A 13,871-nucleotide genomic window follows, 5' to 3' on the forward strand; every position below is an offset into this window, starting at 1 on the left:
ATTCTACTTTGTGTACCCTACATTCGGTTCTAAGCGACCTCAAATAGTTAAAAATAGCGATTTGTGACTATTTTTTGAATTCTTATTTACCCTCTTTGGTTTATAATTTTCTTAAATCATGTCGGTTACTCCATTGACACAATTTATTCGTGCTTCTGACAATGTGGTCAAATTGATTGCATCTTTCCACATTCTGAAGCCAGAAACTCATATAATTTTCAACCTTGAAATTCGGAACTTCAAAAGTTATGGACACTTACGAAAAGTGTATTTGTTGGCAATAGAGGGTACAACTTCAGAGCAAATTACTTCTGCTGATTCGAAGAATCAATCTTCCAATCAAAGTTTCATTGATTGCTTGTTGGTAAAATCTCCCTCTGAAACTCCTGTCGTCGTTAATGCTAGCATGCTCGGTAGTGTATCTAATCGGCCTCCTATCGAAAAGCCAGGTTTCGTTAATGAAATTAATAGTTAGCGTAATAGTTTGAATATGAATATCCCAAATTCATCAAATATTGTTCAACCTGAATTTCCAAATCCTGCAGAAGTTTCCATTTCTAATTGGAGTTTGTCTCCAATAGTTTGAAATACCATTCATAACCTCAACTTACCACCGTGTGAGATTGATGAGTTTCATGGAGACTTCTTATCGTGGCCCAATTACGGAATATTTTCTCAGCTATATTTATTAATAACTCTCGCCTAAGTGACATTGAGAGGCTTTGTCACTTAGTTCAGAAAACAAAAGATGAAGCTAGGGAAATCGTGTCTAAGTTTCCACTCACCCATAAAAGTTTCGCTATGGCTTGGCAGTCGTTAAAGGATACGTACGACAATAAACGTATTCTAGTTCATAAACATCTCAAGCTCTTATTCGACCTTCCCTTTATAGAATCTAGTTCTAATTTAAATATTCTACAGCGTGGTATCAGCACCGTTTACATAAAATAGCTGCAGCTTTGTGGGGGCAGAGTATAAAAGACAAATCTTCGCTATCGTCGTGGGAAGATTCAAACAAATTCCTCACTGAAAGGATTCAAACATTAACTTTTTACGAGACATGAGATGTTCTCCTTCTAGTCCAATTTCGAAAAGTAACATCGAAGCCCATGGAGCTACTTCTGCGGTTAAACATAGATCAAATTCATGCATTCTTTGTCGAAATGAATCCCATTCATTACGCTCTTGTCCAAAATTTAGAACTCTTTCGTTAGAAAAAAGATTTGAAGTAGCTAAAAACAAGGTTGTTGTTTAAATTGCCTCTCAGTAGCACATTCCGTCAAGAATTGTGCCAATAGTAATAAATGTAATATTTGTAAAATTAGCCATCATACCTTGGTGCATAAGCCTACTGCTTCTGCATAAGCCATTGGCTTCTTCGACAAATGTTGTCAATCCTCCACAAGTAGATGGCAATGTGGCATCAACTTCTAATTGCATTAGTCCTAGAGTAGTAAATAGTCAGGTGTTCCATACCTCCCAAAATCGAAATGTCATGTTGGGTATTGCTATGGTCAACATCGTTCATTCCGGAGTTTCATATCCAGTTCGTGCGCTTATCGACCCTGGTTCAGAGGCTTCGTTCATATCTGAACATTTGCAAAAACGACACAAATTGCCCACTCAGTCAATCACTGTCACCGTTTCTGCGGTAAATAGTTCAACTTATGTCACTTCCAAGAAAAATTGTTCAATTCGCATCAGTTCTCGCTTAGATTCAAAGAAACCAGTTCATATTGTAGGGGAGAGTTTCGCTCTCTTCTACTATATCTCCTGGAAGCCACATTCGCTTAGTTCGGATGCAGAGAGGCGCTTTCCAATGCTGTGGTCGCAGTTGTTGATCACGGCCTTGCTGTAGCTTTCTTGCCCATCGCAACATCACTTGCAATCTCGCTATCGTTGGTTAAACTTACATTCTCGCTCTCGTTTCTTAAACTTGTTTTCTCGGGTTTGTAGAATAAACACTATTTCTCTCGCTATCGTCGATAATGCACGCATAAGGTAAATTTTCTGTGTGAATTTTCTAAAAATTCATACAGCGAAATTATTGAATAAAATTACGATTTTTAATACATATTTTATAGTACGTTTATATTGTACCGGATTTCGTTAACCCAGTGGGTTTCAATTGTCTATTCCATTATATACATGCCAAATAAATCCTCATAGAGTAGGTTAACCCGGAAAAAAGTTCTAATGTAAAAGCCGTTTTACATATATCTTTTATGTTTTTCATTCATGATTTTACAAAATAAAATGAACAAATAACTTACAAATACTGGTACTTTTGTATTTGACAATTTCCCAGTTGTTCAATGAATAGCAATTGCCTGCTATTATATAGTTATATAGCTAGTTACTATTTAATCTAGTTACTTTATACCCAAAAATGGCACACAAAATATTGAAAAAGATATCTAATTCTGTAGTTACTGGTAATGCAAAAAGTAGAGAATCGACATACAAAACAAGAAAATGGAATTACGATATTTTCAGACTTTTTATAATTTTCAGAATTGTGAAAACAAAATGTTTAAAAAATATATTTTTTAAAGAACATTATTGCAGCACAATAAATACATATGTACGTGATATTTCAACATTATTATCTACAGATTTTCAACAGATTGAGAAAATAATTAAAAGTGTTGAATAGGTAAATATTCTCCAAAAATACCCATATCATTATTTGTATTTTGTAATTTTCTGTTTCAGATGCTTCAATATTTCGTATAGAACCGATGTTCAAAGCGGTCAAGAGACAAAAGAAATGCTAATGTCAATAGAAGTGAAAAACATTGATTATTTCTCTTATTTTCCATTGGTAATCTATAAAATAGTTGATTCATTTCTCTTCGAATTACCAGTAAGTATTGAAATTGAATGATATTCCTATAAAAAATTTTCAATTGCCAAATGAATCAAACTGTCTACTTTTTGTACCATTTTGGGGTATAAAGTAACTAGGTCGATTTGTAAGTAGGTATATAACTATAAAATTGCAGACAATTTATATTTATTGAACAACTGGGTGGATTTTGTATACTCAAATATTTGATTGTATTTGTGCTTTTTGTTTTGTTTCTCTTTTGATTGTAAAAATATACATTCAATTTGTAAAAATATACATACATTCAATTTGGTACTTCTTCAAATGTAGACGTAACTCGTATCGAAGGATTCGAGCGATTACATTCGATCGAAAATACTTTCAATCGCTTTAGTGAAACAGGCTATAAATATTCAAAAAATATTTTTATTCGAAACAAAATATTCGTGCACAATCTTATCAATACGCTTTTTTGAAAGATATTTGGAGTTCTTATCCTGTTCTGCTTTGTACTTCGAGATTAAAAAGTTGACAGCAAGAAAAGACTAAGGCATGAATTCGCCTGCCGGTTAACCTTATGAATAAACCTTGGAACCACCCATTCTCGGTTTCCAAAAATTCAATTTTGCTTTTCTATTTAATTCGAGCCTACACTAATTCCCGAATGTCCTTTTAACATTTCAAACCTCAACAACTTTTCAAGATATAGCCGATTGTGTTTCTCCAACTTTAAACGCGTTTTCAGTGTTTTTACGAATGGCGGGCACGATAACCCACAAACAAATAATCCAATCGGTTTCAAATTTTAACACGTTATTCTGTACATACATAGCTGTCGTAAATCTTCCTTAAAGTACATTTACATATACGATTTTAAATCGACTCGAAATCAAAAATACACCCTAATTGTTTACACATACTTTTAATCATGATATATATACCGATCAGCTGATGTTTGTTAGTATACATACAAAATTATTAATTTGTGCCAAAAATATTTGTTTGCAAATTGAAAATGAAAAGAGAGTTGTAATTTTTCGTACAAAAAATGCGTTGCATCTCAGTAGTATCATAATTTAAAATAAACTCTGCCGCACGATGATTTAAATTTGTATGATAAATCATAGTAAATTCAGCCTGATTAAGAAAATAAACCCTGATTTAGCTTTTAATCATGATTAGATGATATATGTAAATATATATATGTAAATCCGCTTTTATTTTCTAATATGGTTTGTGGGGTGACCGCCATTTTGTTAATTTATGTTCGATGTTAATTATCGTAGTTCATACCAAAGCAAGACATGTACTCCTTCAAATGCTGTTGGATTTTTTGGAATCGGATGTTCTAGTGATCGGAAATCATGCCCGCCATTAAAACAACAACTAAATTATGTCAATTCATTTTCTTATCCTTTATGTCTTCAAGCACAACATGCAAAATTACAATTCTTCAATGTACTGCAGCCGTCCTTGATACAGATTTTTTTTAAATTCTCATGGATGTACGAATATGAATTTTACATAATGTATATCAGCCTTTTATTTTGAATTGTGTTGTTGAACCGCATCTTTTATTAAATTAAGGGGTAAACACATACGAGGATTCAGGCCTGGCTTTGTATAAAATGTCAATTAATAAAGGAATATCAAAGTCGCCGTTCTCCGTTATTCTTTTACAATCTTGAAGTTCTCTTATGTGTTTCCTCTTTTAACATGGCAATTAAGATTTTGGATACACTGACTGAAAAAATTAAATTTAAATATAAATAATAATCTAATAATTATCAAAACCATTTTTCATCCTATATCATAATTATGACACATTTTTAGAGGAGAATCTTCATTATTGTTTGTCAAAGCAGTTTTTCCTTCCTATTGTTCCATGCATGGTTGAAGTAATGAATACGTATGTGAATGCTATTTATTAAGCGATTTGTGGTATGCGTGCCGTGTAATATCAGCTTTAATTGAATAAGTCGGCGTGTACGACAAATTGTCAAACTTGTACCCTGTATTTTTGTAACGGCGTCGGTAATACATTCTTTATTCGTATATTGTCGGCGTTACCGATACAGTTCTTGGTACGATATACAACGGTACAGTTACATTTCGTCAGTTGTATTTCTGATTTCAGGGGATAGAGTTCGATTTTGTTGCTTGGATTTTGTTGTGTTTTTGTTTGTGATTGCAAGTATATAAGGATATACAGAGCATTTTGTGTGTACATTGTAAGAGTGTACATATATGCGTGTATTTGTTTGTCTTTGCCTTAATTTTCTCGTTTGTCTCTATTAACGTTGTGCAAAGTGTATCTGGTGTTAAAAGCTAACAGGAAATTTATACAGACTTTTGATCTAGTGTGATAAATAACAACTATTTTAAAAAATGTCTGCCGAAGTTGCTAATAATCCTCCTGCTGAAAACAAGGTAGAAGATACTACCGGCCCAACTGAAAACGAAAATGAACCAGAGAAAAATGAGAATGTCGCCGATACTGGTAACGCCCAAGATGATAACGCTGAGAAACAGGACGCCGCGGTGGAGGACACAAAGAAAGAATCGGAAAATGCAGTAGTCACGGCCAAATCGGAACCTGCACCCAAGTGCAATGTTCATAAAACTAATTTCGAAAAGGACATGATTTACCTTTACCAGTTCTCTAGAACGCCGTTATTGCCATCTTTATCGCCATACTGCCTTAAAGTGGAAACCTGGCTACGCCTTGCTGGGCTCAAATACGAGGTACTTTTTCATAATAATATATTTTATTAAAAATAACACCAAACTTTGCTATTTTAAATTCTACAATTTTATATGTATATACAAAACTGCATAATTATGTGCGCCATATTGAATATTTCTTGTTGTAAAACACCTCCCTTTGTCGTAAAGCATATTTCCTTTTAGGATTTTCTTTCCAGTTTCCAGTATACATAGCGCTTGAGCCGTTGTTTTATGTATTTCACTAAATAAGTGTGTTGGGTGTGTATATGTGTAAATATGCATATACCACCACAGATTCAATCAGTCCAACAAACTCGCATATACAATATGCTCAATTAATGCATGGCTGAGTCCAAGAGAACGATATTTGAGTGGAAATTGCAAAAACTAAAATAAACACTCTGTGTTGGCGGTGATGGTGGTTGTTTTTGTTAGCTAGCCCCTGAAGTCTTCCCTTGGTCTTCGGGGATTTTACTCTATTCTCTTTGCCTTTCTTTGAGAGAGTTGGAGTGCTATAGCTCTTAACTGCACACAATTTCCTTTTTTTACATTTAACATCCGTTTTTTGGGACTACATTCATTGTCAAGATGACACATACTGCGTGTATTGTAATTAAACAAACTATGGAATACACACAATAACTCAATATGTTTGGGTGTGGATGAGAGAAATAATATTTTTGAGTACACATTAAATGCGCGAGCATCTATTTGTGCGTCTCTTTGGTGTTGTTAGGGCAAATCATTCTTAGAAAGCTAGTTATTATAATTATGTCAAGTATAGAAATATATTTAAATTAAATATTAGGTATATAGCATTGTTTGCCATTTAATGATCTTTATATGGCTGGTGGTGCCGCCTTAACACACATATACTAATAAGGGGGTAGAAGCGAAAAATGTCTTGTTTGGTTTTAACGAAAAACGAAACTGCAAGAACCCCACCCAGTTTGCAGTTGGTATTACATTCCTATTCGCTGCAATGTGAACCACTCCCTTTTAGATCAAATATGAAAGCAACATGTACCATCGTTATTTTTCAATGCTTTTTTTTTTTGAACAAAGGACGAAATTATTTTTTACAAATTAAGGATTATCAAAAAGCTTATAGTTACTTGAAAACCGCTTCTAATTTAATAAAAACAATTATTTCATATTTTATTGAATAATTAAAAAAAGTTCGATATTTTCGTAAACAACTACGATATATTTTGGTGTGCTATTGATCGTCACCTATATACAGTGGTGGTCACAGAATTAAAACATTTACTGTGGTAAACATGTTTTGATCAGCTCTCGATTCGTTTGAAGTATTTTTGAAATTTTTTTAATTCAGAACACTTCGAAATACTGCTCTTAAGAGATTTAGTGTGAAAATAGAAAATTATTGCATGAAATTTTCCCATAAATAACGGTTTATATGAAAATACATCGATTTTGAAGTGGCCATATAATTAAAACATTGTGTGGGAGTTTTTACTTTACTGCATTTTTTGAAAATATTTTTAGAAAAGCTCTTTAATTTAGTTAAATTATGTAAACTAAACACCGATAAAATCATTTACAGATAAAATTTTTTGAAAGAATCTGTAAAATCTATAAAAATTGCCAAAAAAAATTGTACAGTACACCTTACATTCAGATAATCACCCTTATTATAGAAAATAAAGGACCGAATGCACCAGAAATTGCTAGAATTAGTAGAAAACAATAAATATTTCTCAAAATAAATAAAATTTTGAAATAAAAACTCAAAAAATGGGAATTAACCTAAAGGAACGATTCAATTTCAATAGCCTTTACTGAAGAAGGCCGGCATATTTTTGCAGTATGTGAGAAAAAATCGATTGATATTGGTATTTATTATATCAAATCGACTGTTCGAGTAGTACAGAATATATTTTATCAAAAAATATATCTGTCAGAACAGAACGAACAGAGATCAACGCCTAGGTTGACGAGTAAAAGTTTCTGGCACACAGCAGCATTTTTGATGTTCAACACAAGACTTCAAATATTTGTCAAACTGTAAAATTTTTACTTCCTTGATACTAAAATAGATTAAGCGGAAGTTATTCGATTCAAAAAATATTATTTTGGAAAAATATTGTCATGTTCAATAGATTTAAAGTGTCATGAGTTGACCATCAAACATGCTGCTGTGTGCCAGAAACTTTTACTCGTCAACCTAGGCGTTGATCTCTGTTCGTTCTGTTCTGACAGCTATATTTTTTGATAAAATATATTCTGTACTACTCGAACACTCGATTTGATATAATAAATGCCAATATCAATCGATTTTTTCTCACATACCGCAAAAATATTCCGGCCTTCTTCAGTAAAGGCTATTGAAATTGAATCGTTCTTTTAGGTTAATTACCATTATTTTGAGTTTTTATTTCTAATATTTATTTATTTTGAAAATTATTTATTGTTTTCTACTAATTCTAGCAATGTCTGGTGCATTCGGACCTTTATTTTCTATAATAAGGGTGATTATCTGAATGTAAGGTGTACTGTACAAATTTTTGGCAATTTTGATAGATTTTACAGATTTTTTAAAAAAATTTTATCTGTAAATGATTTTACCGGTGCTTAGTTTACATAATTTAACTAAATTAAAGAGCTTTTCTAAAAATATTTTCAAAAAATGCAGTAAAGTAAAAAATCCCACACAATGTTTTAATTATATGGCCACTTCAAAGTCGATGTATTTTCATAAAAACCGTTATTTATGGAAAAAATTCATGCAATAATTTTCTATTTTCACACTAAATCTCTTAAGTGCAGTATATCGAAGTGTTCTGAATTAAAAAATGTTCAAAAATACTTCAAACGAATCGAGGGCTGATCAAAAAATGTTTACCACAGTAAATGTTTTAATTCTGTGACTACCACTGTATGTATTTGTTTGTTTGAAATATGATATTTGAAACTTGATATTTCCAAATGAAAGACTGTCCTTAAATATATAATCTTTCTTTAAATTTTATATATTTAAGGACCGTCTTTTTTTTCCTATTTAATTGTTAAATGTTAATTATAAAATCTTGTATTACTATTACCACCAAAACAATCCGAATGGAGCCCCCAAAAATCACTCAAGTCATTACCTCTTAAGGTTTCCCTAAATATATATATATATTTTGTTTGTTTTCTTTTTTAGAATGTTGACCATAAGATGAGATTCCGTTCCAAAAAGGGTCAGCTGCCTTTTATCGAATTAAATGGCGAAGAAATTGCGGATTCGGCTATAATTATTAAAGAATTATCAGCAAAGTACGGCAAAGATTTAGATTCTGGATTAACCTCGGAACAGCGCAATGTATCATATGCCATGATAGCAATGCTGGAGAATCACTTGATATGGATTATATTTTATTGGCGAGCCAAATTCCCTGATAACGTTCTTAAGGGATACAAAGTCAACTTGCAGCATGCCTTAGGTTTGCGTTTGCCAAACTCCATCTTGAACTTCTTCTTCAAGATAACATTTGGAAGAAAGGTAATCTATTTACAAATGCAGACTGAAATAGGAATAATTTTTAAATTTTGCTATATTATTTAAATATTTAATATTTTTATTTTCTTTGTTGAGATAGTTGTATGTGAAATGGTGTATTATTTATTGTTTAGACAAATGCAGGCTCTAAACAAGTGAACCAGCTATGAAAGGAGAAATCATGCACATTTTGTGTGCTCGTTGGAAATTGTTAATATTATAAAATGCAGTGAAAAACTTATACGTACTATATTTTTCGTTACATTGGTTTTATATTATAGATGGAATTTTTGAGTAAATAATAGCAAAGATTCCAATGGATTAATAATTTTGGCAGTTTGTAGTGCCTTTTTTATATTGTCCAGTAAAGTTTAAGGTATGTGGCCAATACACTAATACATAAATAAATGAAATTAATTAAAAATTATCAAATAACAATAAAAGTGAACAGAACTCGAAAGCCATTAAAAGAATAACAAATCAATAGGGTAAGAGTGCACCAGTGTCGGCACTTTAAGGATGTTCTCATTTTTAACGTTTCATCATCCCAAGTTAATTTTTTTTTCACTATATTGTATTTAGGCTCATCTGTTTCGAATTTTTTTTTTACTCCCCGATGCAAAAAAACTCCTTGGTTTTGAAAAATTTGTCATTTATTTTTATTTTAATCAAAATAGGTTTGCTTAGCAATTCGTTCAAATTGGTCCAATTCGAATTTTAATATAGTTACTAGTTTTTAAAAATGGACATGTCCAACATTTTTTTTTATCTTACGAACATGAATTATCACTAGTGTACGTAGCTTAATGAATTTTTACACAGAGATAGGTTGCAATATTTTTGAAGATTATTCAAGATATTTTTCATATTTGGTTATATGATTTTTTAGTTATTTGAAGTTATATACAACATATTTTGATAGAGCAATGCGTATTTGGAAAACCTTCATTCATATACATGTATTTAACTTTTGAAGTACATAAATAAAATAATCTTACCCATACGCATGAAGTTAGGTACGGGCCTTGTAGATTCTGCGTGCTGAAGATGAACAATTTTCATTGTTTTGTCTTAAATACATTACTTTACATTTTCTTAATAATTTTGGAAAAAAAATATTTTCATCTGTTTTTAAATTTATAAATAAAAAAGATTGTAAAAAATATCTTATTAAGAAATTTTCTAAGTTTAAAAAACATATATTTATCATTTTATAGTTTTAAAAACAAAAATATCACAAATTTTCAAAAAAAAATTTGTAAACTAATTCATCGTTTTGTACGACAATCTAGTGTTAAGCAACTTAAAATTATATCTGGAGTTAAAATAACCTCTTTGGCAAATAGTTAAATGAAGAATAATTTAATTTTACATAAAGTTAGCTGACAATATTGTTGAATATAAGAATATTTTATGTAGTTTACACAGTTAGTTATTTGAGGTTAAATACAACAGATGCCGACAACTGGTAAATAAGGAGAAGCACTTACTTCATACATTGATACATTTAAATGTTGTTTTATTTGTCTACACACTATATAATGGCAGGTGTAACGCATCTTTACTGCCGAAGTGTTTTACAAATAAAATAAAAAAGTTCGATACGATATTAAAAATATGTATGTAAAGAATCATTGCATTTTTCTGACAATTTGTACAATGCACATAACAGGTGGATTGTTTCCCTATAAATAGCTGTATATATTATAATATTTGATTAATGTTGTTACTAATCTATGCGACTATAGACGTGACAACAGTTATATCATGGAATTAGAAATGGAATGGACTTCTCAGTTGGTCCTTCAGGTAATAGTAACGCATTTTTGTTTAATTTTATTGGATTTATAGATTCTCACATACAATTCATGTTTGTTTATACCACTTAATAATGTGTATCCATTAACCATGTTCACAAAATTTCGGAAGGAATTATGCTTGATTACTCCTTTCTCCTAAAGCAATTCACTACTTACATCAGTGTGCATACACATACATACATACATCAACAAATATGCTGCTTATTGGTCATTCGCTATAGTGGCATTGTGTTATAGTCTAACGCTCATTTTTAAAAAAGTTTGTGCTTCAAAGTTTTAGTTCACTCAACACCTTTTACTTTTTTACTTAAATCGTATTGTGCAAATTTTTCATAAATAGTGGTTCCAGGGTACAAAAAAACTTAAAGCTCATGGAATCGGTGTCCACAGCTCGGAAGAAATTGAAGAATTTGGCAAAAATGACCTGAAAGTACTTAGCGAAATGTTGGACTGCAAACCTTTCTTCTTCGGAGATGAGCCTACCACTCTTGATGTTGTTGCATTCGCAGTACTATCACAACTTCATTACTTGTCAAAAGATGTGCAGTACGCACTGCGTGATTTTATGACTGAGAAATGTCCCAATCTTGTTGGTCATGTTTCCCGCATGAAAGATAGATGTTTCCCCGATTGGGATGAAATATGTACAAAGTTGGATTTGAATGCTCACATACAGAAGCCAGAGTAAGTATTACACTTTTAATAAATATATTGAAGTTTCAATACATGACATATCTATTGTATACGGACTTGTTGGAAAGATTATTATTTTACAAACAATGCTTACTATTAATATTCTATTATATACATGTTTCGAAATATTCAAAAGATTGTAAAGTTTTTCAATTTCGTTGTCATGAAAATTATCGTTATTTTTGAAACACCGTTTATATGAATTTAGAAGGTTTCCAATTTTACAAATATTTTATAAGACAAATTTAATCAAAATTTGTGATATATAAGCTGCTACAATTAAATCTTATATCAATATTTCCAGTGGGAAAAGTGATTTTTTATTTCGCATTAAAAAAATAAATTTATCGCTTTGATGTATCCTAGTTAATATCAATATATGTATATGGTAGACTGGAGCAGGTTCGACACTTCATGTTTAGAGCTTTATATCACAGTACTTAATCAATAGACTAAATTTTTGACGTCTCATGACCACACACAATATAAGAAATGTTTTCATTTTTTCTACAAGCCCTCCAAAACATTATGCCATTACATATTTTTATAAGGAAATACATTACATACAAATAAATAAATAACGGAATGGAAATATTACAAAAACATCTGTAAAAAAAATTAAAACGGGTGCAACTAAATTAGCTTAATGTCTACAGATTTCAAACATTGCACAGTTATTTATTTTGATAGTCGATACCTATGGATCACAATGAGAGCTTCACATCGAACAAGTCATTGCCGAAGTTAACTCCCTCAAGAATCGTGTAATAATGTTATTAATTTATTTAAAAAAAATCCAATTTGAAGCCTTAGAGTCCTATCATGGTATAATAATAGAAGGTAACAGCAAGTGTTGTTGTACAAAAAACGATACAACAACCACATGGAAATTTGTTGTTGGAAGTTCTACTAGTGTCAACTCATTTGACAGAAAAATGTAAACAAACAAACAAATTATCATCAAATTATTTTTATTTTGAAAATGAAATATTTTCGAATCCTCAAAATAAAAATTGAAAAACATGAATGAAAATCTATCAAATTTATATTTCTATCGCTTCCACATCTTTCCTATAATTGAGCCATTGCCATATATATGTGTAACACATATGGAAATGCAGGGAATAGCGAGTTGTTCATTGAAGAAAGATTTGCTTCCTCAAACTTTCCCAGCAGGCAGATTGAGTAAGTTGAATACGGGAGCAGATTTAATAAAGAACAATTACAAATTGTATGCGTTCCCAATTTTCCTGTTGAGTGATTTTTAAAAACATAATTTGTCAAATTCATATTGACACTATCTATTGTATACGGACTTGTTGTACCATGGAGTCCTATTTTAATTAAATGACAAACCATACTACTCCATATTACATGTGTCATTTTTGAGATGTGTTTATTATAATATATAAATATAATAAACACATAATAATATAAATGTAAATGTATTCAAAATATATTTTAAAACGTTGTTTTTTATATCCATTTAGGCCAGAGAACAAGGAGGGCAAGGAAGGTGAGATGGAAAAATCAAAAGAACAGGAGAACGAAGTTGATAAGAACGAAAAGGAACTAGAAAAAGAAAAGGTAATATATTTATATTGGAAGGAAATTATGCCGAGGATGAACGGCTAAACAATTGCCTAATTTAATTCTAGCTTGAAAGCAAATTAATGTGTTTTATTTATTTTTTAGACAAACGAGAAAGAAATTTCCGAAGAAAATAAGGAGAAAGAGGAATCGAAGTAAAAACTCGAATATTTGCAGTTCTGCTGAGGATAAGTATTAATTGACAACTGCAAAGTTATGCAAATTGGACCCCTATATAAATATACCATTAGCATAAAATTATATTATATACACTTAAGGAAAGTGACTAGTTAAAAGCTATTTAACTTCTGACGATTGAAGATGATTCATAAGTTTCCATTTCAAATCGAAAATATATCGATAAAGTCTTTAAGTAATATGTATTTTTATAGTTTTAAAAGTCAAGAAATTGTGTGCAAATATTAATGTAATCATACTTATATTACTTAAGTTATTTTTACAAAATGTTGGTATTTCATATTTGATATTAAATGTGTTCTCCATTTTTGTCATACTATACATCCAAGTGATTTTTTGTTCAATGTTTCACATTAAAATGAAACCATTGCACCCAACCTTATTCAGCCAGCTTATATACTTTTTATTTTGCAAAACATTACATCCATATTACATTAATAATGCTCAAACGCTGATATTTACATACAATTTAAGACATGATTGGGACCTTAAACCCATGCCCAAAGGTACT

The 13,871-nt window shown here is 30.9% G+C and overlaps 1 protein-coding gene across 2 annotated transcripts; it reads left to right on the top strand.

The window, feature by feature from the left end:
- The first annotated feature begins 5,214 nt into the window (after positions 1-5,214).
- LOC133321789 (failed axon connections) lies at positions 5,215-13,321 on the top strand. Of its 2 annotated transcripts, none has more exons than XM_061530863.1 (5): positions 5,215-5,575; positions 8,724-9,062; positions 11,220-11,563; positions 13,063-13,159; positions 13,268-13,321. In XM_061530863.1, exons 1-5 carry the CDS (start codon positions 5,219-5,221, stop codon positions 13,319-13,321), a joined length of 1,191 nt encoding a protein of 396 aa, XP_061386847.1. In that variant the 5' UTR covers positions 5,215-5,218. The 2 variants fall into 2 exon arrangements, with proteins under 2 accessions (XP_061386847.1, XP_061386848.1); XM_061530864.1 differs by having other exon boundaries at positions 11,229-11,563.
- The last annotated feature ends 550 nt before the right edge of the window (positions 13,322-13,871 follow it).

This window comes from Musca vetustissima, unplaced genomic scaffold (genome assembly GCF_032173495.1).
Source record: "Musca vetustissima isolate MV318-11 ecotype Yass unplaced genomic scaffold, APGP_CSIRO_Mvet_v1 utg5262, whole genome shotgun sequence".
Classification (NCBI taxonomy): domain Eukaryota; kingdom Metazoa; phylum Arthropoda; class Insecta; order Diptera; family Muscidae; genus Musca; species Musca vetustissima.

Excerpts from the sequence above, each read along its gene's own strand:
- LOC133321789 (XM_061530863.1), top strand. The coding sequence starts at position 5,219 with ATGTCTGCCGAAGTTGCTAATAATCCTCCTGCTGAAAACAAGGTAGAA. Across the intron at positions 9,063-11,219 it reads AGATAACATTTGGAAGAAAG|TGGTTCCAGGGTACAAAAAA; the intron begins GTAATCTATTTA and ends TTTCATAAATAG. Across the intron at positions 11,564-13,062 it reads GCTCACATACAGAAGCCAGA|GCCAGAGAACAAGGAGGGCA; the intron begins GTAAGTATTACA and ends ATATCCATTTAG.